Source organism: Peromyscus leucopus, chromosome 2 (assembly GCF_004664715.2).
Source record: "Peromyscus leucopus breed LL Stock chromosome 2, UCI_PerLeu_2.1, whole genome shotgun sequence".
NCBI classification, from domain to species: Eukaryota; Metazoa; Chordata; class Mammalia; order Rodentia; family Cricetidae; genus Peromyscus; species Peromyscus leucopus.
This window is the reverse complement of record NC_051064.1, coordinates 38712513-38740137: the sequence shown is the minus strand read 5'-3', so window position 1 is coordinate 38740137 and position 27625 is coordinate 38712513. Positions and strand designations below refer to the sequence as shown.

General features: G+C 36.9%; 1 protein-coding gene across 2 annotated transcripts; it reads left to right on the top strand.

Moving 5' to 3' along the window:
* The first annotated feature begins 1247 nt into the window (after positions 1-1247).
* Manea (mannosidase endo-alpha) lies at positions 1248-25729 on the top strand. 2 transcript variants are annotated; one of them, XM_028893929.2, is made up of 5 exons: positions 1248-1336; positions 8210-8791; positions 12191-12300; positions 23742-23818; positions 24598-25729. In XM_028893929.2, the coding sequence occupies exons 2-5, from the start codon at positions 8248-8250 to the stop codon at positions 25256-25258; spliced, it is 1392 nt and encodes a 463-aa protein (XP_028749762.1). In that variant the 5' UTR covers positions 1248-1336; positions 8210-8247; the 3' UTR covers positions 25259-25729. The 2 variants fall into 2 exon arrangements, with proteins under 2 accessions (XP_028749762.1, XP_028749763.1); XM_028893930.2 differs by lacking the exon at positions 1248-1336 and adding an exon at positions 1436-1515.
* The last annotated feature ends 1896 nt before the right edge of the window (positions 25730-27625 follow it).

The window sequence follows — 27625 nt, the reverse complement described above, 5'->3', positions numbered from 1 at the left end:
ACAGGTAAAGCCACGGAAAACATTGTGACATATAGATTAACAAAAATGGGCCAAGTTTAAGTGTAAGAGCTAGTCAGTGGTAGGCCTGAACAATTGGCCAAGCAGTTTTAATTAATGTAAGCCTCTGTGTGTTTATTTGGGTCTGTTGCAGACCGTGTGGGACACAGGAAAACTTCCACCTACAAGCAGTTGTGAGCTGCCATATGGGTGCTGGGAATTGAACCTGGGTCTTCTGGAAGAACAATAAGTGCTCTTAACTGCTGAGTCATCTTGCCAACCCTTAAAAAACAGTTTTTACACTGGTGAAGCAAACTAATTGATGTAAAATTGATTTGTATGTTTAGGAATTTCAAAACGTAAACACGTAGCAAAACATGTTAGCATAGAAAACCAGAGCATATTTCACTTATAAAACATGAAAAGCCAGGGAGACAGGGTTTTTAGGAAACTACATATTTTCAAAAAGCAAGACAATAAAAAACACAAAATAGTGCCTAATGGTGATAGGAAAATAATAATTTTTTTGTCTTAAGCTTTTGCAGTAAGTACTAGGGCATATTTTTTATTCTTTTTTCAAAATATGTATCTATATTTCAAATCTCTTTAAAAATCCATTTTTTTTTTTTTTTTTTTAAAAAGGGGAGACTTTACAATACCTCACACCTGCAAGTTTCACTTTGAGTCAAGGTTTCCTTGTTACCATGTAACCAAAACAAAACACAGAATCCTCTTGGTGTCTGAGGCTGATGTAAGATGGAAACCCCAGCTGCAGCCTAGCAAAAATTCTTGTTTTTTTGCATCTGACTTATTCTCTATTTTCATTGTAATTGTACACACATGATTTCTAGTAGACCTTTCATTTTCACATATCATCTTTGCCTACTTCTGGCTTGCAAATAAAGACCCATTTATAAATTAAAACACATTTTTAACTTTAAAATTTTGGAAATATCGCATGGGTTATAAATACGAACAACATTTGAATGAATTTTAAAAAAGTGAAAAACAAAACACCCTTGACCAGGTGCAAAGCTTAGCCTTAAAGGTTGAAGTGTAAGAGAGCTTCCTTGGAGAAATGATGGGAATTCAGCCTGACAGATCTCTTCCTGCACCCTGCACCATGCCCCTGCTACAGGCCAGGCCAGGGCTCGGAGACTCGAAGCCCCGCCCCGAGCCCCGCCCCGAGCCCCGCCCCCGCGCCGCGCCCCGCGCTGTCCTCTGGGAGGGAGGCGGGACTAGGCGGCCGCGGCCAGGGCTGTCAGGCCTGGGAAGACTCTGGGCACCTTCTCTCCGGTCGGTCGGTGAGTCCCCGCTGGTGGCAGGGCCCCAGACCCAGGTGAGTCGGTGCGGGGTCCCTAAGCTGCGGCCGGCACAGACTGCACAGCTAGCGCCTGCGCGCTGGCTCGCCAGCCAATCGCAGCCCTCCTTCCGCTGCGCCCTTTGACCTGCGCCCCGGCGCCTGGGAATCCCGACCCGCAGGGCCCGGACGCCGGCTTCCCTGCCGGTTCCCACTAGGTTAGTGTCCCCAGCGCATCCGAGCCCGGCCTGGCCCGGCTGCCCCGCTCCCCGCGAGGTGGAAGTGTGCCCCTTGGCCGTTCCCCACGCCTCCACCTTGAGTTCGGAACCTTGGAGTGGGTCCGGAGTTCCCTGGCGGTCGCGGAGCCCGTCTCCCAGCCGAGCTTGCACGGTTCAAGTCGGCCCTCGTAGCTCTTTGTTCTGTCCCCTTTAACACGCGTGGCTCAGTATGCTCGACTTCCCCTCGCTGGACGACGGGGGTTGGTTCCTCTTCCATTTGCCGAGGAACAAGTTGGGTACAAGCGGTTAAAAGTTTTCGTTTTGTTGTGTCAAGGACATACGGATAATAGAGTGGAAGCTGGAGAAGTACTAAAAGTTAACTCATTCAGAGGAGGCTTACATGAGCACTAATGTGGATCTGGATGAGCTTAGAAATACAAATAAGAAATGAGACTGGAGGGTGGTCTCTTCACATTACAGTGTGTAGGCGTCAGCTTGAAAGAAAATGAAAAGTGAATGTAGGTTTTGCTAAAACGAATTCAGGTTTGTAAATCACTTTCATGCAATACATTACTGCACTCTATGAGCTGCTTGTAATCCACGAAAAATAATTGTATAGCTTTTAGTCTGTGTAACACGCAAAGCTGCTGCTCTTATTCCTATAATAAGTAACTAGTGTGTGATCATGAGCTGCCTTCTCAGTAAGTGTGGGCCACAGTTCAAGGAGGAGGGAACCATTGGTCATTTCTTCTAAGTCAGCTTCCATGGTGCAAAAAAAAAAAGTCATTGTAATATGCCTTCTACACTTGAGGCCACATAGGCCGGTGCCAGGAGCCTAAGTTACAGCACTATATTTTGCCCTTGCAAGGTGCTCAGTGGCAGGTTACTTGGCTGTTTGCCAGCTACCCCAAAAGCTTGGAAAAACTCATCTACTCAGTTCCATCATCTGTAATGTAAAGTTCTGCTTCGTAGATGGTTGTGAAGATAAAAATGCAAGACAGGTTAGGCCTGACAGAACTTCTGTGCAAAAGGTTGCCCGTGTTTGCAGTGGGCAAGATTCTGAAGATTCCAAATATGTGTTCTTAGCTTTAGTTTTCTCTGTCTCTAGGTACTTCGTCTAGCATAAAATTAGAAGAAAGCAGTATGAACACAAAAGAATAAGTAGGAGGAATCTTTATAATTTAATTGATTATTTTACAATGGAAACTGACTTTTCGAGTTATATATGAGCAAAATACTCTTAAAATAATCATTTAGATCCCAGCTACTTAAGTATGTAATACCTTTTATTAGAAATAATTAGACTTCCACATTAAGTATTATTTTAAAAGGTTAAACGCACCAAACATAAAAATAGCATGGTTTCTGATGAATCAGTTGTGTAACCCTGGGTCACACAAACTTCCTTTTGATGAGGACACATTGTCAGTAGACAGTACTTTGAGCTTCCTGCATTGAGAACCTCTACACCTCTAGGTGACTTGTAGAGGTTCTTTTGTTTCTGTTTTTCTCACAAGGAACTTCTGAAACCGTTCTCTAGTTAAAACTAGGTAAATAGTTCCTTTGCCTGTCTCTGGCAAGAACAATGCTTGTTTTAGGTTCCAGAGGTACTGTGTTGTCACAGATACTAAGATAGTAGTTTGTTTAGATGGACTTTAAAATTATTGAATCTTCGTGAGTTTTCTTTTACAGTGTTGTTGATTATAGAATCTACAAAGATCTGGTCTGTATATGTACAGTTTAAAGTGTTATAGACATACTGCCCAAACACATGCCAGTGTCAGAAACAGGAGGGCCAAAGCTTAAGGAAGCTGAATAATGATGAGTGACCATAATATTTGTTGGGATCTACTAGAGTATAAGTGTTCTCCATTTCTAGGGGATAGAAAATTTGTACGCATAAAGTTTAATGTGGTGTACAGTGTTAGAAATACCACCATTAAAGGAGAACAGTGCTACTAAGGAGTCTTTAGGAGAGGCATCAGGAAGAGGAGGCAGACCTCTGCTTTGTCTGGTACCTTGAATGTCATTTTAGAGAGAATAAGGCATATGCTGTATTTATTTGTTTGTTTGTTTTCTGCAGGGTTAAGGGTCAAACCCAGAACCCAAGGAATTGTTCATGCTAGACATATGTTCTAACTACTGAACTACATGCTCAGTTCCATATGCTGGGTTGGTTTCATTATTGTTAGTATATTTATTTATGTTGAGGCAGAGCCCATTCATTCATTCATTCATTCGATTAATTAATTAATTAATTAATTAATTTTTGAAGTGGAGCCTCATTATATAGCCCAGGCTGGGGTGGAAGTTTCAGGGTGACCTGGAAACTCAGAGCTTTGGCAGCCTCTGTTTCATAGGTTCTAGGATTAAAGGTATGTGTCCCCACATCCAGCTATCATATTGCTACTTCTGGAGTGTTTTCATGTCACCCATCTTTTTATCATTATCATCATGAATAATTCCTCATGGCTCATAATTACTTAGTGATACATTATCAGATGTGAAATAAGTCTTCATCCTGACATGAATTCTATGAGGGAGATAAGAACTATAGAAACATCAGACTACATAAGGAAAAGATGAGATCTGGACTTAGCTTGTTATAACTACAGAGCTCAAAATTTTTTTAAATAATAGTTTTTACCTATTCTTTGAAACTTTATGTGCATATATAATGTATTTTAATCTTATCTACCCTCTCCTCTCTCCGAGTTCTCAGAATTCCACCTTCCCATCTCCCAACTTTGTGTCCTCCATAATTGATTAATAAAGTATTTTACTTAGTGCTGCACAAGAACACATGAGTGTGGGATCATCTCCTGTGGTATGAACAATGTAGGGGTGGCCACACCCCCAAGAAAATGTGACTCTGTCCTTTTCCAATCAGTCATCAGTTACCAGTAGTCCTCAGCTGGCTTTTGGGTCTTGGGTGCACTGCTCCATGCTGGAACTTTTAATTCTCTAGTTTTTGTGCAGCTCAGCACAGCTGCTATGAGTTCATGTGTGCAACAGCCGGGTCATGTCCAGAGAACAGCGTTCCCAGAATTCCTGTCCATCCTCCAGCTCTTACATTCTCTTTGCTCTCCTCCAGCAATGTTCCATGTTCTGATGTTGTAGGGGCAAGGAGATAATAGAAACATACCATCTCCAGCTAAGCTGTCATTCTTTTATTCTTAGCAATTTGATCAGGAATGAATCTCTTCATTAACCACTATTAATGGCAGTAAGAAGCTTCTCTGGCCAAGAGCGTCACAAATCTATGGATATAGAAATATTTAGAAGTTTGACCATGTGATCATTGACAAAACCATCAATACATTCTCTCCTGGGACCTATGACTTCCGTAGTCATGGGTTTTGACCATGTTTATAGTTAGCAGGCATGAAATCTCCCTGTAGAACAGGCTTTAAATCTAATCCAGAGAGTAGTTGGTTACTCACATGATTAGTCTTAGCTACCAGTAGGCATATCTGGCATGTCAGTATTGTAGCATGCAGGATTTAGCACTGGGTAAGACCACTGATATCTTTCCTACCCCCGTCACCTTAAGAGCACCTTCCAGCACTGTGAAAGATACCTAGCAAGGGCAGAATTCAGACTTGTAAACACAGTGATTAAAGTGACTTGTTAATTAAGAAGGTTGGAATACCCTTCATGGGTGATGTTAAAGATGAAATTGATGGTTTGCAATGATATAGTAGTCATTTGAAATGAGTAAAATAAATAAGAAATTGAATTTATAGACAATAAGAATGTGTGTGGGGGAAACATAGGCAGTGTCCATAAATGCAAATTTTGGGATCTAGTTAAGAAATGAACCAGAAATCACACATGCACGCACACACACAGATCTTTAGTGTTCTTTTTATGTTTCTTTCCTCATTTACTTTAAATCTTAAGTAATATTTAGTAATTAATTTAAACACTTCTCTTTTTTTTTCATTTGCCAACATTACCTTGCATTGTTCACAGAACAGATTTAGAAATAGCAACTGTACATGCTTTGAACATATTTCCATTTTGTGTTTGATTAAAATAGACAAGATAATATCCCAAAATATTTTTTTCTGCTTCTTGTCTGGTCAAAATTATCATATTCTTTAATTGAAGGGAAGGAAGGATATGTTGTACATTAATAGCTTGGAAATTTCAGGACAGCACGTTATAGCAGCAACCAAAGTGGTCAGTTCCTTTATTGCTGTCCAGTGAATAGGCCTGTCACATTTCCACAGCAGAGCTTTCACATCCTGGCGTGCAGTGCTGAGCCTGAAGGACTATAGAATTGTTCCTTCCCAGAAATGAGCAGAGGTTGTGTTAACATTTCATTCTCACCCTATACTTGTCTAGTGGGATTCTTTATTTTGGTTTCATTCTTTTTAAAAAATGTTTTGACATTAAAAATGTTGCCAAAGTAGTATGAGCATTTCAATTTCTTTAGTTTTCCTACAGTTTCAATCATGTTAATATGTACAATTACATATAATTACACTGTTATATACATATATATGTATGTGTACACACACACACACACACACACACACACACACACACAGAGCTAGTCTCTAAGCAGGTTGAGGAGACTGGTTCTGGGAATTTCCTGGGAAGCAAAATTCATGGATGTTCATTTATATGAGAAATTGAATATGACCTACATCCTTCCTCTGTGTTTTTCTTATCTCTAGATGATAAAATTCACTATCAGTATTGTCTAAATAGTCAGTATTGTGTGTTGTTTAGAAAATAATGCCAAGAAAAAAATCTGTATATATATTTGGTATAGGTGTAAATTTCTTTGTTAGAAGCCAACCATGGTTACTTAAACCATGGATGCAGAACTCTGATATAGAGAGAAGACTATATATAGTGGATAAATATGTGTATATATGTGTGTACAAATATATGTGCATGTTTCTGCTTGTGTATGTCCTTAATATGCTTTTACAAGTTTCTTCATGAAGTTAATTTCTGAACAGAATTCCCCAGCAGTGCTTATTTCATCATTTTCAGTATATCCTCTCTAGAAAACCATTGTCAAATGTGCCCCAGATTAATCTTGATCACTTGTTCAAAACTTTAATGCTTTCCATTTTATGAATGAAGTATGTTTTGATGAAATACCAATATGTAGCTATCCTGTGTCCCATCATACTTGAACATGATTCTTGCCTGTTGCTTTGTATATTTGTCCATTATGTGTTGCTATAACAAGGTTCAGAAAACTAGATGATTTATATAGAAGAGAAATGTATTTCTCACAGCTCTGACAGTGGGATGTCTAAAATCAAGATTTGATAGGATCAGATGTCTGGGGATGGATGCTGTCTGATAGTGTCTAGATGCTGTATCCTCTGAATGGGAGGAGCACACGAGAGGAAACTGACCTGATAGCCTCATTAATTCATTCCTGATGTGGTATATGTATACACCTGAGTTTTGTTAAGCCTTTAAGAAAAATGAAATAAGGAAATTTTCAGGAAAATTGAGGTATCAGGAAATGATATTAAATGAGGTAACTCAAGTCAGAAATCACACATTCTCTCTCATACAGATCTTCAAGATATATTTGTATGTATGTGTAGAAGGAGGTGCGAAAGCATGGTACAGGTTATGAAATGTCAAAGGAAGATTCAAAGGTGGGAAAGGTGTTGAATGAGGAGGTGAGGATAGCAGGCCACAGGTAGCATGGTAGTGGGAGGAAGCTAGCTGGGGTGGCAAAGACGCAAGGGTTTGAATAGGGACTGGGGGACAGGAAGAGGAAGAGCTAGAGCTCCATTCAAAACAAACCCACTTGAAAGAGCCATCAGGAAACCTAACACAGTATCTAAAATTGTAAAATTTTAATACAAGTTGAAATAATATTCATGATAGATGGATTCATCAACTCCCACTGAGTCTGCCTCTCAACAATGTGAGTTAGGAGTTAATAAGTTTCTGACTCATGGGTGTCGGGGGACACAGTCATTCAGTGGTGAATGGTTGTTGCCAGAATATCTAACTTTTTTTCCTTACTACTATCATTAGAAGGTTTTGTTTTTTGTTTTTTTTTTTTTTTTTTCAGACAGGTTCTCTGTAGTTTGGCTTTTGACTCACTTGTAGCCAGCTGCCTCGAACTCACAGAGATCACTGCTCTGCTGATGCTGGACTGCGGCGAAATTTATTGACTCATTCCCCCCTCAAAATTAAAATATGTAGTTATTCCCTTTTGTAATATTTATTTATTTATTTTCAGTTTAAGGACCATTTTTAAAACTTTAGCACTGGACTTGAATGTTTTTACTTAGAAGACTCATAAGTATTTCCTTTCATTAACTACCATTTTAAAATTTAGTCCATATATGTGAATTATTGACTTTGTATATTCTGTATACACAAAACTTATTTACATGATGAAAAATATATTTCATTTTATTAAACAGATTCTGAGTTTCACCTGACTAAATGTTGGCATGTACATAGTGTTGTTTCCAAATCAGTACCTCTTGAGTATATGTATTTGCCAGTCTGTGTGTGTGTGTGTGTGTGTGTGTGTGTACATGTGTGCACATAAGCATGTCCTTTTATTTAACAGTATTTGGTGGTTTATTATATTTTGTTTATTTTTTAATGTCACTGAATTTTAGTTTTCATTTTAAATACTGTAGAAAATAAGTAGCTATCACTTACTAATGATCTTTTTTTCAATGAATTGCAGCAAACCATTCATTATTTTGGAGTTTAAAGCATGACATCATGGCAAAATTTCGAAGAAAGACTTGCATCATTTTGTCGCTTTTTATTCTATTTATTTTCTCTCTGATGATGGGCTTAAAGATGCTAAGGCCGAATACAGCATCCTTTGGAACTCCTTTTGGGCTTGATCTTCTTCCAGAACTTCATCCACCGAAGGCCCCCTTGGGAAACAAAGTTGACTTCCAGAAGAGCGATAGAATCAACATGGAAACAAATACCAAAAATTTCGAAGCTGCTGGCATGACTGTGAGGCCACCCAAAACCTCTGAAGGGAACCTGGAGGAACTGCCTCCTCTGAATTATTTTTTACATGTATTTTATTACAGTTGGTATGGAAATCCACAATTTGATGGTAAATATATTCACTGGAACCATCCAGTCCTGGAGCACTGGGACCCTAGAATAGCCAAGAACTATCCACAAGGGAGACATACTCCTCCAGATGACATTGGCTCCAACTTTTATCCTGAGTTAGGAAGTTACAGCTCTCGGGACCCTTCTGTCATAGAAACTCACATGAGACAGATGTGCTCAGCCTCAATTGGTTGGTAATTAGTTTATTTTATTTATATATATATAAATAATTTGGGTGGACAATTAAATTACTAATCAGTTTTCATACTTTTAGTAATTATAGTCTTAATTCATATCCCTGGATTAGACTGCATTTGTGTCCTGTTCTGTTGTTGTGGTTTGTCTTTGCTTTTGCTGTACTGGTAATTGAACTGATGACTTCATTTGTGCTAGGCAACCCCTCTCTCTACACCTGAGCTATGCACGGTGGATCGTGCCTATACTTGTGAGGGAAAAGCGTCCTGAGTTCAGTTCAGCAGGGCCTTTCCACCTGCCTTGAAATTGTCATCATCATTGCCCTATTTACTGCTGACCTTGACGTCACTGCTGCAACTCTGTCTGATTTCTGTCACTGTGAAGTTATGATTGTTTTGTTCCTTTATGATAGCAAAATGAGTTCGCTATCCTGTTTGCTTGTCTTAATGTGTATAGCACAGAATTTTGTGATTCACCTCTTGTAAGAATATCGGTTTTTGTCATTTTTACTGGTGATTGTATTTCCTTTTATGATTGAGGGTGTTTGCTTCTGCAGCCATGTGTTGGACATTTCAGCAGTTGGACATTTCAGCTGTTCCTTCCTCTCTGTAGTATACAATTTGACTTTATTTTTTTAACTATCCTTTTCAATTTCTGTGTCAATTTCACTTTTATTTAATGTAATGTGGTTTTCAGTGTTCCATTTTGCATTTCCACTTGCCCTGTTTATGATCTTTTCTTCATCTTTTACATGTCATATCTGACATTGAATGTGTGAATTACTCTATCCTGCAGTCTCTTTTGGCCTAGTACATAGTTATTCTTCTTATTTATTTTTAAAATTGCTGTAGCATTGCAGTGTATACCTTTAACTTATGTGGTGAAAACGGTTGATCATGATTATTCTTATGTCACCGATGCTCCTCATCTTTCTCTGTCCTGTGTGTGATTTCCAGGTTCATGTCTTTAGTCATAAAATCTTCCAGTGACAGTATATTATCTAGTGTCTGAGAAATGTCTCTAGAGCCAGTGTCGGAAGGGTCCACATAGGCCTGTTGACTTCGGAGTCCCTTAATAAAGCCTGATGCTTTCTTTCCTTACGTTATTTTAAAATCATGTTTGCTTGTGTTTTATTCATTATTCTTTGAAACATGCTTTTGAGCTCAGGAAGAAGATAGCTTCCTGAGTGACTTTGCTTTGTCTTTGCTGTTGGGAATGCAGATGCTGGCTCACCTAAATATCTGCATAAAGCACAGCAGAGCCTTGGGCATTGAAAGCCAGGCTGCAGAGAAAGTGCTGCTTCCTAGAGCTGCTTCCCTCCTGCCAGGCACAGCTGCAGAAGCTGCCTTCCAGGAGCACTGTCATTACCAGCTTACTCACTCTGCTAGTACCTGCTTATTTACGAAGAAGGCCTTTGTCTTCATGGCAGTTCTTGTTGCCCATGTTTGATGTTGTTCTGCTATTAGACCAATAGCTATTAGAAATTATTGCATGATTATTAGAAATAGAATCGTGGTTTGAATTATGTGGAAGAATGCATTCTTTACAGTGCTCACATACTTTGTGGCTTTTTGACATGTACTGTTACCCTTATGTTTGTTTATTTTCATTGCATTTTGTGAGATGGAAATTTCTTTCCTAGGCTGTGTGCTGAGAAAATGTTTATTGTTGCTCTTGATGCTGTTACAAGTTGGACTAGAGGGCTGCTTAAATGTTGATCGGTTTTCTCCCAGCTTTTGTTTTTTACCAATAGTCATATCTAGGGGCACTCCCTTCTTCAATAGTCATAACTTCCCTAGATCCCTGTCCACTATTAGTTCTTTGTTCTGTCTTACATGTTTTTGCTTTCTTTTTTTTGCTATTCTATGCATAGCACACAAAGATAGCATTTTCCCCTATTAGCTTTAATGAAATGACCACTGTGTTCCTCTAGCTAGAATTCTTTTCTACATATTAGGACTCTCAGAAAATATAAGTGTTAAAAATCTAGCTCTCCAGCAGTGTCTTTTTCTTTACTTTTAAGAATCCATGTATTCACTGTGTATTAATAAAATCTAGTCCCCATTCCATCCCCTGAATTCTTCCCCTACCCCCCCAGCCACCACCACTTTTCATTTTCAACCTTATATGCTGTTTACATACCTACTGAGTCCAGTTATAGTAGAGCTTATATGTGCGTGATAGGATCATCTGCTGGACCACGGGTCACCACTTAGGGCCACATCCCTGTAGAAAACTGACTCTTGCTCCACCAAGAGCCTTCAAATTGCCAGTAATTCCTCAGCTAATGGTGGCACTGGATTAGCCCTGCCCCCATTCATGGTGGAATTTTGGCTGATTTGATTTCATAATTTCTACAAGCTTTCCTCTATTTAACACTATTATTTCTTTCCCTCTATTAAAAAATTATTGATTCATTGAGATATCCATGCTGTCTCTCCAGTGACCTGCATTTCTTTATTTATATTTGAAGGTTTGAAGTGTTTGTCTTAAATATTTTCTCTGTAGTTAATGATTTCCCTGTAGACTGGTGTTTCTAATACCTATAGTGTAATTTCTTAGTGCAGAAATAAGTAGGTACTATGGGGAAGAACTCCATTTTGTCATTGTTAAATCTCGTGTTAAATGATATCTATGTGTTTAAAAAAACAAACAAACCCTAGCATATGGGTGATTATAGAAGTTTTGTTCATAGTTGCCAAAAATTAAAAGCGACTAGTATATCCTTTAATGGGAAAGTGAATAAACATCTACACAATGGATATGCAGCAGAAAAAAAACTACAACTTACTGAGTCATACAAAGTCGTAAAAGACCTAAAATACAAGTAGTTAAGCAAATGAGTTCAGTTGTGGAGAGCTAAATACTTTATGATTCAAGCTATATGACATTCTGGCCAAGACAGAATCAGAGAGAGTGAAAAATCAGTTACTGTAAACAGAAGGGAGGAGGGGTAAATAGGGGGGAGACTAATGTTTATAGTAAAGCTATCTGTCTGGTACTGTAATGCTTAGCTTATGAACTCATGCTTTTGTTAAAATCCACAGAACTGCTTGACATTAATAAAAGCCATGGTTATTAGTTAACAATATTATGATGGCACCGTCCATCAAACATAGTAAATATTGCATACAAATATGTGAATAACTGGAAAAGATGGTTGTGACAGATAGGAGACAGTATGTAAGGACTCTGTGCTTCCTTACTAAGAGACTTATATGCTAAAATGTGTAGTATGCTAATTTTAAAAGGTATCAATTGCTTAAAATAGTTCGTAAATAACTGTAATACCCTTTAGAACGTACTTGGCACTCATGTTCCCATTTTCTGACACCAGCAGTCACTATTGATGATGCCTTGTTGCTTTTTGTTCTTTGTTATGCTTTTCTATTAGGAGTCCTGGCCCTTTCTTGGTACCCACCTGATTCCAGTGATGAGAACGGAGAAGCTACTGACCACTTGGTACCAACTATTTTGGATAAAGCTCATAAGTATAATCTGAAGGTATGTAATTTGTCTTCAAACTATTTGTATCACTGTTAATCCTCTTACCTTTTGATAGCAATACTATTTTATGTACTCACTTTAATTAAAATTGTATATATGTAGAAATAATTTGAAATAATATAGTTCATAAAAGTTTGTTTTAATTATTTAAATGTTAAAAGTTATCCAATTATAAGATAGCCCTTACTGTTTTTTTCTAACAATGTTTTATATTCATCTATTACATTTTGTGTTGTTTTTTAAACACGGACTCACTATGTAGCTCTGACTGACTTGGAATTTATTATGTAGACCAAGTTGATGTTGAGCTCATATTAATCCTCTGGCCCCGCCTCTCAGGAGTTGTGATTAAAGATATGTACCACATTGTCTGGCCTTTCCTATGTGTTTACTAGGGAGAGAAAGAATTGACAGGTTCCTTTGTGAACAGAATATAGGAGTTAGTGAAATTAATGTCTGAATATCCTCTAATTGTCAAAAAAAAAGAGACCATGTTTAACTATATAACTTTACATCTTTAAAAAATAGTTAGAAAATAAATTTCGGTCCAAGTAATTTTTATTTTTGAAATTTTAAAATATTCTTTGAGAATTTTGTACAGTGCATTTTATTACTATTCACTGTATCTCCTATCAGATCCACCCCCCCTTTCCCTACCCACTCAATTTTGTGTCCTCTCTCTCTATAATTATCCCACCAAGTCCAGTTTGTACTGTTTATATATTCTTGGATGTTTGGCCTTCCTCTGGAGTTTGACTGGCCTACTAGGGCCCATACTCTTAAAGAAAACTGACTCTAACTCTCCCAGAAGCTGTCTCCTACAAGTAGTTCTTCAGCCAGGGGTAGAACTTGGTCCATCTACCCTCTACATGCTGGGGTTTTGTTTGGCTTGAGTTTTCACACATCTCATGAGTGTTGTTACAGTTGTGGTGAGTTCATATGTGCAGCTACCCTGTTGTATCCAGAAAGTACTGTTTTCCTTACAGTAATTCTGTGCTCTGATTCTTAGAATCTTTCTACTTCCTTTCCTGCATTGATCCTTTGTCCTAGTGAAGACATGTGTGATATAGACATCCCATGTAGTGCTCAGCATTTCTGCAGTGTCTTACTCTCTGCATCTTGGCCACTTCACCATAGACTGCAGAAACAATTATCTCTGAGGGTTGAGAGATGAACTAATCTATGGGTATAACAATAAATCATTAGGAGTTTGGCTTAATACTATGTCCATTTAGCAGAATAATAGTAGTAAGTTCTCTTCTAGGGCCTATGATCTATTTAGCCATAGGTTCTTGGCTACATAAAGGTTCTAGGTATGGCTTTAATCTTAAAGAGTGGGCCTTATATCAAAAGTTGGTTCTCTCATGGCATTTATGCTACTATTCCACCAGTGGTTATATGTTTTCAGGCTAGTTATTATTGGAGCTCACAGGGTTCATAGGTAAGATTCTTGTGTCAATCAGTAGTGTGTGTAGCAACTTCCAGTACTATTAAAGTTATTTATTAGGGACAAAGCTTCCAGATTAGTACCAGCTTGATTTCTCCATGTTCTACAACTCAAGTTTGTAGTGTCTTCAGCAGTAGAAAGTTATAGTCAGGGTCTTGGGAGTAAGGAAGAGCGAAAGAGTATTGTCATTAGTTCAACATTTTAAACAACTTTTTCTCAGTTGTTTATGCCTGTCTTTTTGCTTTGTTTTGTTTTGTTTTTCAATATAGGCTTTCTTTGTGTAGCCTTGGCTGTCCTAGACCTCACTCATACTATAGCCAGGGCTGGCCTCGAACTCACAATGATCTACCTGCCTTTGCCTCCCGAGTGCTGGGATTAAAGGCATGTGCCACCATTGCCTGGCTTTGGTTTTTCTTCAAATAGTATAATATTTCCCCTTTATATTTTTCATTTCTATAGCTAAGGTTTAAAGTTCTCTATTGATTTCAACATGGAAAACAGGGGTGGGGCACCCTTGTCTCATTCATGATTTTTATGGTTAGGCTTTGAATCTTTCTCATTTAATATGATGTTGGGTATAAATATATCATATTATGTTGAAATAAGTACCTTCTATTCCTAGGGATTGGGGTATTGTTTTTGTTCTTTGCTTTTATTATGAAAAAATGTTGGGCTTTTTCTGTGTTTATTTATATGGTCATATGATTTTTATCCTTGAACTTAGTTATGTAATTAATTTCTTACATTTGTTGATTTGCATGGTTTGAACCATTTTGCACCCTTGGAATTAAGTCAACTTGATCATGAGAGTGATCTTCTGGATATGTTGTATAATTTGGTTTGTTCATATTTTATTAAGAATATTTGCATCCATATGCAACAGAAAATTGCCTTTTAATTTTTTTCTCTTGTGTCTTTATTTGGCTTGAATATTCATGTAATACTAGATTCATAAAATGGGTCTGGTAGCATTCTTTTGCTTTCTATTTTTTGGAATAATTTGAAAGCATTAGGGCTAGGTCTCTAAAGTCTGGTAGATTTCAGCAGTGAATCTACATCTAGGTTTGAGATTTCTTTTTCTTTTTTTTTTTTCAAATTAATTGTGAGTTTTTAGCTGTGTCTTCAGTGTTTGTGAAGTAAGATGTACACAAGGCCTACAGTTTGACCGCACATTCAGTGAGAGCAGTCCATGTACCAGAAACACCTGAATTCCACTAGTGTCCTGTCATGATTAAGGATTTTAAGTTCTGGAAATTGTTGATGTTTTTGGAGTTCAGCTTGTCCATTTTTCTCGGCTTGTGGGTGGCTTCATCTCTTTTATTAAATGCCAGTCTACTATTGAGAGGTTAGACTCCATCAACCTAATTTCTCTTTAAAGAATAACTGTTTCAGCTATTGTTCCACTGCACATCAGAAGCTATCGGTCTGTTCAGCTGCCTTCGAAGAAAGGGGCACTGTACCTTTTCCGGATTACAAAGGCCACTTCAGGGATGGTGCCGTATTGTCCTGGCATCAGAGGATGCCCATTGCTGAAGCCACAATCAGACTTGTCTTGGCAAGAATTGGTAGTCCTTTGTTTCGTGTCCTGTCAATCCATTTTGTCCTGTTTGTCAGCAGTCGATTCGAGGATATTTTGTTGTCCAGTGGCTAGCTTTGCCACAATGAAAGTTAACTCCATATGCAGTTTCTTCAATGCCCATATCTTCTCTGAAGTAGATTGGTGCTACCAGGAGCTGACATGTCTCATAGTCATTAAAAAAAAGAAAAAAAACTTTCTAAGTTATTAAAACATTTTAAATGCCACATTCTATAGATCTCTGAAGGGTTTGAAGATGACCTGTCTGTCTAAAATATATCTGTTCGATCTTGAAAACATACCTAATATGACTACCAGTTCGAATTGTAATGTCTAACTACTAACTTTCATTTCTTTATGACCCTTACCAACAACTTGTAACCAACCCTCCTAAACAATGAAAATTATCCCAGACTCCAAACCCATTAAAAGACCAAAAACCACCTGCCCCACACCACCTCTTTGGGAATGTGGGCATCATGGTCTTAAAATTGCTTCCTGGATATAGGCGAAGGCATCTTTATTCTGAAAAGAAAAATTTTGGGTTAATTGTCAAATTCTAGGAAAGGTAGCTATATCCTTTGTTGTCCAGTCTGTGCATAATGCCAAACTTCAGGGCTTATCTCAAGTCATTATTCAAGTGGTCTGTGAAACTGGATCATCTCAGCTAGCCATCTCAAAATTGCTCTGAGCAGTTTGTAGTCCAAAGCTGATCTGTAGATGATGTTTGTCAGCTTAGTGGTATTATTATTGTCCAGGTGGAATTGTTGATGTTATGAGGCCCCATCATCTTCCTGGAGACTTCAAATTTGATGTTAGGCCTGGTCATGATTTCCTGCAGAAAACTGATAGAGACTCGAACACAAAGACATGTATAGACAGCTAACTTAAGCCCTTTTTCTAGAATTAGTTAATACTCTATGTGGCCATTAATATTTCCTCTCCTGATGTTGAACACTCGGTTCAGCAACTAATTTTATTGTGTGTTATAGATCTGTTAATGATATTTATATCCTCTTGTTTTAATTTTAGGAGGACATATGTTCCTATAAATGTATCTATTATTTCAAAATTATCCAAAGTATTGGAACATATTTTTGAAAATATGCCCCTACATCTTCTGTATGTCACTTCAACACTCCTTTGTTTTATGTATTTAGTAATATTAAATGACAGATTCTTTTCTAGTCTTGTCTATTTGAAATTCTAAATATTTCCTGCATCTTTTCCTAGATTTAGGAAATTTGAAACTTTATTAAACAGACCTTTTAGTTTTTTCACCTTTTTCTATGCCCTAGATTTGTAAATTGATCTTTTAATTCTATACTGTGTACCTCACATGCTTCGCTCATACTTTCTTTTTATTTTATCTTCACTGATACCTGAATGTTCTTGTTTATCTATGTAATCTTCAAGTCTTGATCTGGGTTTTTCTTGATCCATTCATTGGTAACAATTTCCACTGAATTTTTTTTTTTTTTTAGTTCTTTCTCATATTTTATTTTTATATTAAAATCCACATAATAGATTGACAAACAGTTTCTAAAATAGGCCAAATATTTTAGGTTTTGGGGGTTATATGATCTCTGTAAGAGATTTTTTTTTAAAATCTTTCATTTTATTTCTTTATTCATTGAAAAATTTTCTTTCATACAATATATTCTGATCATGCTTTGCCCTCCCCACTTCTTCCAGATTTTCCTCACCTCTCCAACTCCATGTCTTTTCTTTTTCTCTTTAGAAAACAAACTCACAAACAAAACACAGGAGAAACAAAAAAAGAAACTTCTACACATATATAAACACACAAAACCACACAATCTGAAACAATAATATGCATACAAATGACCAATTAGACAAATATTACCCAAACAGAACAATATGAGATGAAAAGTCTATAAAAGCAGCTTTGAGTTTGTTTTGTATTGGCCATCTTCTGCTGGGTATGTGGCCAACCTGAAGTGTGGTTAATATATTCAGTGAGAAAACTTAAATTTTTTCCTTTGCAAGTGGGTGTCAGCTGCAGATAGTTTCTTGGAATAGATGTGGAGACTCACATCCACTTACACCATTCATCAATGGAACACACTCTGATTGAACCTGTGTGCGGTGTCATAGTCTCTGTGAATTTATATGTATACCATGCCCATTATGACTGGAAGACAATGGGTCCTTGGAGTCATCCATTTTCTTTCGTTCTAACTGTCCTTCATCTCCTCTTATGTGTAGCTCCCTGAGGTTGAGTGGAGGGATTTGATGAAACATCTCATTTAGTACTGAGTATTTCAAAATTTCTTACTCTTTTTACATTATCAAGTTGTGGGTCTCTATGTTAGTTCTCATCTACTGCAAGAGGAAACTTCTCTGGTGTGTGTGATTTCCTGATGACTCAGTCTTGATGGTTCGCTGGTGTGGTTAGTTTGTTGTGCGTGCAGTAGTGAAGTACTGTTGTGTGTGAGGAGGGGAGTCATTGTTATGTAGACGCGTGTTGTTATGTTACTTTGTGGTATGGCAGATGCGAGTAAGTGCTTTGTGTGGTTATTGTATTCCTTGTGTAGTACCCATGAGAATGTCTCAGTATCTGAGGTTTGCTGGGCATGCATGGATTAATGCCTGGCATGGTTCCAGGACTCTTGGAGTGGTATATCTTCAATCAGTATAGAGTGGTGTGGATTGGATTCTGCCGAATTGATGGTGCTTATGTGATTGGTCACTCTTGTGGTATGATAGTGTAGTTGTTCTGGTGTTTTTGCGCTAGATTTGGAGTGGATGTATTCATGGTGTTATTTGGATAGTGTGATGCGGGTGGTGTTGTTGGAGAGCGTATGGTGTGTTGGTGTAGTTTTCGCTAGTTTCTCTTTGTGTTATCTGGTAGTGTGCAGAGTACCTTCCAATCCCATGAACACTCTGGGGTCAAGCCTCTAGTTAGGCACCAGCTAAACTTTTCCATGTTCAATGAATAATGCAAGTGTTGTCCTCAGCAACAGTTTTTCACTGGATTTTTTGAGTGAGCTTTTTCCAGATACTCACTTTTTTTTTTTAAGTATTTTTTGTCTGTATTAAATTTGTGTTCATATCATGCATTGATTTCCTTATTTTATCCAGGTATTCACTTACAGTCTCTTTTGATTCTTTCCAGAACTTACTCATGTCCTTTTAGAACTTGTTTGGTCTTCTTTTGTATCATTCTCTTGAATTCTTTTCTGCTAATTCATTCTGGTCACTCTCTTTAGAAAATTTAATACTGTAGAATTGGTCATTTTGGAAGGGGTCCATTTCATGGTTTTTCATGGTCCTGTTTCTTTGTTAATATTTGCACATCTGATCATTGTGGGTATTTGTTATATCTTTTTTGTTTTCTGCATGGAAATTTGAAATTCTTTGGGCAGTTTTCTTCTGGGACTAGCTTGTAGCAGGGTTAAGATGCCTTCCCCTCCTATCTCATGTATTAGGCTTGTAATATAGCTCACATGTTCAGGAGGCAGTAAGGATAATATCCAGCTCAACTCTAATAGACTATTTCAGGAGAAACTCCACTATTGGGGAGACATACTATGAAAACTCAGTAATAGTTAAATACAACTATCTCCTTTAAGTCCAGTGACCATTAGGGAATAAAGGAACAAAGATAATAAGCATTTGCTAAAATATTACCTACTAAACATAGATGTGGGAAGACAATACATTGAGTATGACTAGGAATTCATATATAATAGTAAATAGAGGAATTGGGACAGTGTTAGGAAACAGAGACCCTAAAGATTATTGACATTAGAAAGTCGCAATTTTAGAGGAGGGGGTGGGAGAGAGAAAAAGACAAAATGAAGTAGGAATCAGAGGGAAAGTATATGGGTTGTAGGTTAGGGAAATACCTTGAAAGGACACAGTGGAAAAAGTGTGAAACCTAATAGAGCAATATAAAAGACAATTATTTATGCAAGAATGAAGATTTCTAAATAATTTAAATAAAATAAAAATACCAGTTTAAATTGCTTCCTTGAGTAGAGCATCAGGAAAAGCCCTCTCCTGCCTGAGAAGTCTTATTAATTTAACTTTGCTGGTGAGAGCGCTTTTTACATTGATGTGCAGTTCTAATCTGACTGTGCAGGGTCTCATCAGTGGGGATCCATAAGTTTACCTGTGGGGTTGAATTTCTGCCTTGGATTCAAAAGCGAAGTTCAGCTGGCCTCCGATGTCTTCCAGCCCTTGACATGAGATGTTGCTGCCCAAGGCAGTTCCCTTTTTCCAAGTATGAGTGGTGGTCTCACTAACCTTGCATGGATTCCAGTGCTGCCTGCCCACCCTATTCCTGTGTCCCTTTCCGGCTACCAATGTTCATCCTACTGAGGCTCAGCCTGCCTGTATCAGTGGTCTTAATATAACTTTGTTTGTTCCACAGAGTTTTAGATCAGATGAACTCCCATGAGGGGTTTTGAGGTTCTCTGGGTCTCCTCTCTTGGGGTTGGAGTTTGGAGACATGGGTATGTACTGTTTTCTCTGCTTCCTAGCAATATATTTAATTGCTTATGCCTTCTCCATAATATGTGAGATCTTAGGTTAGAGGCCAAGGGTAATTGCTTCATGCAGTTTGTTGGTCTGTCCTTTAAAAATTTTTTTTTCTGTCTTTGCTTCTGGAAATTTACCTTTTTGTGGATCCAAAGTAGGAGAAGGAAGGATTTTCTTTTGTAGTTTATATTACAGTCTGGCAATTTTTTTTTGTATAAAACTAATTTGAATATTTCTGTAGCCCTAAAGAAAGTCTTGAGATAGTGTCTCTCAAATGAACTGACAGGAACTGCCACATAACATGCTCCACAGTACCATTCATTGAGTTCTCATAGGCATTTGGAGTCTGCAGATAGTCAAATCTTCAAGTTCTGGAACCATAGCTGAGGTTGAATAAGTCATTGATATATTTCACGCAAAGTAAATCCAAGACCTCTGTGCCCCAGTCCTGTAGTGGAGGTAATAAAACTAGACATTTTCTTTTAGTGGGGTTTTAAAGGTAAAGTAGTTAAAAATATCAAGCTGCATGAAAATAGACTGCTTTTAATTCTACTGAAAATCTTTATATGGAACAGAAAAGTAGCAAAGACCTTGGCCATTAATTGTCTCTGTAAATACGAGCAACATACGTGTTTTCTCCATACTTTAGATTTGGTATTTAATGACCAGAAGAGATGGAATTTGATAAAATACTGTTCTCCATTTTTTTCTTGCAAATGTTCAGATTTTCCAGTGAATAATGATTGCTTACCCTCAGTAGCTCTTAAACTTACCAAACTTATTTTGAAAATGATTATGCTATATTTGATGTTATCCTTTACAAATATGTTTCTGACTTTTTTGGTTGGGTTAATTTTGCAGTTGTAAAAAGGGATTTCCTTCACTTTTGTTATTGCTTGTTTAAAAATAGAGTTCCTAGGCCATTGCTTTGCCTTACAGTTAAGTTTTTGCTATAGTCATACTAGTTTTGATTACTAGTCACTAAATATTTTGTAACTGAAATTTTGATTAATTAAACTAAAAGCAATTTTAGGTGAGAGTTTTTGATTGTAAACAAAGAAGCAAAGTTAATAAAACATGTCTAAAGAATTAGTGACTTCTTTTGCATTACTGTTTGCAAAGGTTGACAGTTCTTCCTCAAATCTGTAAAATCTAAGTGGTGACTTGTTTTTTCAAAGATAAAGTTTTGTATATATATGTTTGTATTGTTTCTTGGAGCATACACTTGATGCACTTGTAACTGTCATTCCAGAGGCTACTTAAGCCACAGTTACAAGGATCAGAGCTGGATCCTTTCAGCTCTTCTCTATGTAACATCCTAAGAAAAAAGCATTCAAGCAACCCTTTATAGGACATGTGGTGGAGCTGATTGGTATACACTGCCACTGTTGAGCACAGTCCCATTCTCTTTTCCTTCTTAGAAAGTATGAATGTTTCCTGTCCAGTTGGTGTCAGGTTTTCTGCCTGGCCTGCTTCCACTAAGGATGCTACATGCATTCATGGTTGTGCTTCTCTTTTGTTTGTTTGTTTTCATATGAGAAGAAACTGCACCCTTCCCTAGGTCCTAAATGACCCAAACTGTGGAACTTACTTAAACTTGATCCACAGCTTAGAGCAAAGTCATCACAGTCATCCACAGACTTCGTGTGCATCAAATAAAATTAAAAGTTAACAATTGTGGAGGTGTGTGTTAGACAACATCATCACGGTATCAGATCTCAAAGACAGCAAAGACCTAACAACATAAAATCAGTTGGAGCCAACAGTTCTTTCTTCCACAATTATAAGGAAAATGAACACCCTAGTTGTTGGTTACTTTGTATTTCAATAAATTTAACATTTTATTTTAAAATAACAAGTTTTATGACCTTTGCATAGGGTTTGAAGGCAGTTACGTTTCTTAAATGAGGAGTATGCGTTCACAGTGAGAACTTGGCAGATCTTGCCTTAATGGGGTGTAAGTAGACCATTTAGAGTTTAACTTGACTGTTGGGTAGTTTTGCATAGAACTTGTTAATTCATGCTTACAGATACTCATGCAGTGTGCACTCTTTAGGAGGTTCTGTTCTATGTATGAACAGTATTCAGAAAGAGAGCTGGACATGTTTGTACACACCTGTAATCTTAGGTGGAAGGTAGGGCAAGAGGAGCAGGCTTCAAAGCCAACCATATCAAAATAAAACAGAAGAGAAAGAAACAGATTTGATGTCTCATATTAAGACAATTTGCAGTCTACTAAAGGCCAAAACCAAACAAGTGAGTTGTAGAAGGAGAAAATTGCAAAATATTGACACTACCAGGTATAGGGGGAATTACCTCACTCGTGTATGACATAAAGGGTGGTACCTGGTGAAGTCAAGGGGTGTGGGAATTAAAGAAGAAAGTGTTTGGCTATAGGGTTCAGAAGAGTTGTGGTAAAGACAAAATCAGAAGGATGAGATGGAATTCTTAACATGACTCACTTTCTCAAAAAGTAATGCACACATTTAATTTTATGCATCAAATTGTGTTATTACATTAACATTCATTTTAATGTTAATGTAATAGATTTCCTGAAAGGAAGAGAGAAATAGTGACCAAATCCTGTCATTAATTAAAAATAAAATATAAATTGAATTGATTAGTTGAGAAGTTCTAAGTATATGACTGAATTTGCTGCAGTATGTGGATCTGCACTTGATGGAAGAAGCTGATCATTTATGGCCTGCAGTTTTGGAAGCAGATTGTAAGGATGTCTTGACCTGAGTTTGTTACTGACAGAACCTTATATCATCGTGCTCTCAAAAGCAGACAATGATTGATTTACTAAAGACCCAATTGAAAATTAATTGTGTAAATTAATTAATGAAAATACATTTTGCTTTAATTGAGTAATTGACAAAAAAACCAAGATTTAAGCTGCAGTGCTTAGAAGTCATGTCAAACAGGCAATATCACACTTAAAATGTAAGATTCAAACAGTAATTGATTTTATTAGATTAGCATTAAAATGTACTTGATATCGATAACAGTGAATTTAAGAATAATTTTTATGAGCATCACGTAAGTTACTTTATTCCCTATGCTGTATATCTTAGTAGTTGGAGACAGAGTATAAAGCAAAGTGTTTATTACACATAATTTGTTAAACTTGATTATGTACAACTAGTATTTGTAGGTAGGAATTTTAAATCTGTGTATGATATTTTGTGATTTCTACTATTTACAGTAGTTATAGATGGGCCTTAACAGTAGCAATATGAAAATCACTATGCTTTGTAAAGCTTTTAGATATAATTTTCTAAATATTTTTGTATAAATTCTTTGAATATTAAAAGAATACTTACTCCCAAGATGCCCTTCCAATGATAGTAAGCTATCAATTAATTGGATATTTTGTTGTTTCTATATAAGTATAAATGTAATGGTCACATACATAAGAATAAATTACATATTAATTTGAAACCTGGACATTTTGAAGTTCCCCCCTCTTTTTTTTTTTTTTTTTTTTTTTTTTAGAAAGCTATGTCTGAATACAGAGTATATTCTTATGTCTTATAAAGAATATAGCCTTTGCAATCTATATCATGAAAAATAATCTCCTAGACAAGCTTTCAGTCCTATACCACACATTGTATCCAACAAACTGGGGAGCTATTGGCAATTTACTAGACCTATGCCCACTTCTTTCTTTAGAAAATGGAGTCAGTGGCTACCTAGTGTAGTAAAGGAGGCTGAGTTAATGCATATGAAATGCTTCCCTTACATTTAGTACAGAAAAGTCAGTGTTATCTACTAAGATTTATTTTGTAATCACTGGGCTCTCTAAATATTCACCTTAATTTTGTTGAATTGGCAACTTATTAACTATGCAAAGTATACTTTCATAGATTTTGCTTTCTTTAATTGATTTTTTTCTTCTTTTTTTAGGTCACTTTTCACATAGAGCCATATAGCAATCGAGATGATCAAAACATGCATAAAAATGTCAAATATATTATAGACAAGTGAGTTTCTTCAGTGTTCATAGTTATACTGTATGATTTGGTGATAACCACTGTTATGAGTACATTGATGTGATAACTGAGAGTTGGTTTATGATCTGTCATTTCTGATAATTTTACCGCAAGTAAGCTGAAGAACATTCTCAGATTTCTTACAGTTCAGTTTTTACATGAATAAAGGTTGCTACTTTTGCTAATTTTTTATACTTTAAAGGCTACTTATGATTTCCTTTCATATTCATTTTACATTTCTGTTTTTAAAATCTTATGAGTATACATTTTTGTCTTTTAAAGGAAGGTTCAGATGAAATGTGAACTAATTTCATAGCAGTGTTTCCATATCTGTCATCATTTGTTTCTAGAATGACTAAAATAAAGAATTTTATAATTAGTTTCATTCTGATGAAATATTTTAATGATAAGATTCTCTGAGGTATTTCACTTTACAAAGAATCATGTCAGCAGCAAATAGATACCTGCCACTGGTAAGATAAACTGGGTTTTCTGTTTGTGCAGCTCATAATAGACTTTCATGGTTTTAGTCTCCATTTGTTAACTTTGGCATGAGATAATTAACCTGTTTGGTAGTATACCAGTGTCGCATAATGTACAACATTAAAAGTATGTTTGCATTAGCATTACTATTCTTACATAACTGACTCACCAAAGATTGGGAACAATGTGTTTCAGCTTCACGAATCATTTTTCAATTCCAGTGCGTAGTTTTTTATTCTGACATATTCTGAGTGTTCATCTCACTTTCCAATGTGTCTCTGTTGTAGATATGGAAGCCATCCAGCCTTTTATAGATACAAGACAAGGACTGGGCATTCTCTGCCTATGTTTTATGTCTATGATTCCTATATCACAAAACCTAAAGTGTGGGCCAATCTGTTAACACCTTCAGGATCTCAGAGTGTTCGCAATTCTCCTTATGATGGATTGTTTATTGCACTTTTAGTAGAAGAAAAGCATAAATATGATATTCTTCAAAGTGGATTTGATGGAATTTACACATACTTTGCTACAAATGGTTTTACATATGGCTCATCACATCAGAATTGGGCTAACCTGAAATCATTTTGTGATAAGAACAACTTGATATTTATCCCCAGTGTAGGCCCAGGATACATAGATACAAGCATCCGTCCATGGAACACTCAAAACACTAGGAACCGCATCAACGGAAAGTATTATGAAGTTGGTCTAAGTGCTGCACTCCAGACCCACCCCAGTTTAATTTCCATCACCTCTTTCAATGAGTGGCATGAAGGAACTCAAATTGAAAAGGCTGTCCCCAAAAGAACCACTAACACAGTGTTCCTGGATTACCGGCCTCATCAACCAAGCTACTATCTAGAGCTAACACGGAAGTGGTCTGAGAAGTACGGTAAGGAAAGGATGACGTATGCATTGGATCAACAGCTGCTGCCTGCCTCATAATGTCTCACTCAGAGTTTATCAAATCGCCCAGCTTCAGTAAATGCTTTGTGTGTTATGTTACGGAAGGAAAACTGTCAAAATCAATGAGCACTTGCTACTCTTACCTTTATCGGTTATTTCATTTTTACTCTTTAAAAGATGATATTACTTGTTCTACAATGGATGGTACTGTCCAAAGAAAACATTTGATGAAAAAAGTCATGTTGGTAACATTCCTGATGGCATTATTTTCTGAATTTCTGACTGCAATTGAAGTTTTAATGGGATTGCCTTTAGGTTTTTGTTTCACAGTAGAGAAAATGCTTGCATTACATGAAGCATCTAACATACAGGTCAGCTGTACTTGTATTCTGGGTCCAAAGACCAAGGAGTGCATACATGTCAGGTACATCTGACAACAAAAATACAAACCTACAGCTGAGTGGTGGTGGCGCACACCTTTAATCCCAGCACTCGGGAGGCAGAGCCAGGCGGATCTCTGTGAGTTTGAGGCCAGCCTGGTCTACAGAGCAAGTTCCAAGACAGGCTCCAAAGTTACACAGAGAACCAGAGAACCCCTGTCTCAAAAAGCCAGAAGAAAAATTACAAACTTAAAGACAAAGGACAGATGTGCTTCATTTCTGAACACTTCAGTGACTAGGAAATTTGTTAGTATTTAGATTCTGGCTGGCTTCCCCTGGTGATCAAGTTCACTTCTCAAGTTTCTCGTGAGCACAGACTTGTTTAAATTACATGCTATTTTATTATGTTTTTCTATTCTGACTGTTAGCCGTATTCTATTAAAGAGTGGCTTTGTGCACAGCATTTGTGGTGTCATCTTTTGAAGACTCAGGTGCCTACCGTGCAGAGTGCTTTGCGTGTTTAATGCCCGTGGTTCGCTCTGCTGAATTAAAAACTAGGAGCCTTAGGAGGAAGCTTGGTAAATGTTACTGACTGCTTCTCAGCTATGAGGAAACCATTGTTTCTCAGTCATAAGGTTTATTGTGTTTACATACTCTGTTTTGAGGGCATTTTGTCAGTCTTTCTTGGTCTCGTTTTCTTATTTATATCTTAAAATTAAATGTTCACCAGAGACTACTGAACTAAGAAAGGATAATGTTAATATTAGAATTGTTTTCCTTTTAATTTTATTGTAAATAATAGAGAAAATTTACTTACTACTTCAAAACTAGAGATAGATCAAAAATTATTTTTAAAGTAACACCATGTTTTTTGAGTTATGTGCTCATATGAAAGTCTTACACTTTTATGTTGTCTATTGGGTTAAAAAGAAATTATCAGTGATCCATAGCTGTCATAGGGTTACAAATTGATAACTTTCATGCTAAAAATAAATTATTTTAAAAATGAAAAAGAGTAAAAATCTGCTGAATTCAATATTTATAATTGTAATAGAAAAACAGCTAGTCTACCTAGTTTTACACAAGTGTTATTTCTTAGTTCTGCTGAGAGAGTCAGTTGAGTCATGTTAACAAGTAATGCAACCCAATCTCCAGAGCATAAAGACATTCAGAAACAGATTGCTTCTGGAAGTTATCATAGAATACGTAGCAGAGAGGAGACATTTTTCGGGGGAGGGAGACTAATGGGGGAGTAAAGTGCTTGCTCTGTAAGCATGAGGCCCTGCATCTGCACACCCAGCACTCACATGAAGATGAGCTCGCTAGCATATGTGTTCGGTTCCACTGCTCCTGCAGAGAGCTAGACAGTGTCCACAGGAAAGAGCCCTAAAGTGTGGGAACCAGCAGCTACAAGAGCCTGATCAAAAATGGTGGGAGAAGGATCAACACACTCCATGGAGCCACTCCATGTCACATTTAGTCCCACAGTTACTTAGCAATGTTTGCAGACACACAGAAATGTGTTAAACTTATTTTTTAAATAATGCTTTTGGAATAAACTCTTTGAAGAGTTATAGTAACCTTATGTATAAAATTAAAAATTTCTATTGATTATTAGGCCATAGAAAATTATGAGAATAATCTGATATTTTCCAGGATAAATTCTAAGAATAATAATATAGTAATATTTAATATTACCAAGTTTCTCCATTGGAATAAACAGAAATAAAACCTGAAGTTTTTTTCTGCTACAATAGAAATGAAATATCAATACATAATATTTTATAGTATATGTTGTTTTCTTCATTCCTTATGTTGCATTTTATATTTGAATCTGCCGTGACAGAAATGAATTTTATGAACAATTCTGAGATTAAGGGAAAGTACAAAATTAAGGCCAAACAATTGTCAGTTAGAGTTCAACTCCCACTCGGGACAGCTTACTCTAGCTCCTGCTGTTGCCGGTCCATCGCCACCCATCGATAGCACCCAGTCGGGAGTTTAATTTAAAATTAAATTCTCAACA

Coding starts and splice junctions, on each gene's coding strand:
- Manea (XM_028893929.2), top strand. CDS start 8,248: ATGGCAAAATTTCGAAGAAAGACTTGCATCATTTTGTCGCTTTTTATT. Junction 8,792..12,190: donor GATGTGCTCAGCCTCAATTG/GTTGGTAATTAG, acceptor CTTTTCTATTAG/GAGTCCTGGCCCTTTCTTGG. Junction 12,301..23,741: donor CTCATAAGTATAATCTGAAG/GTATGTAATTTG, acceptor TTCTTTTTTTAG/GTCACTTTTCACATAGAGCC.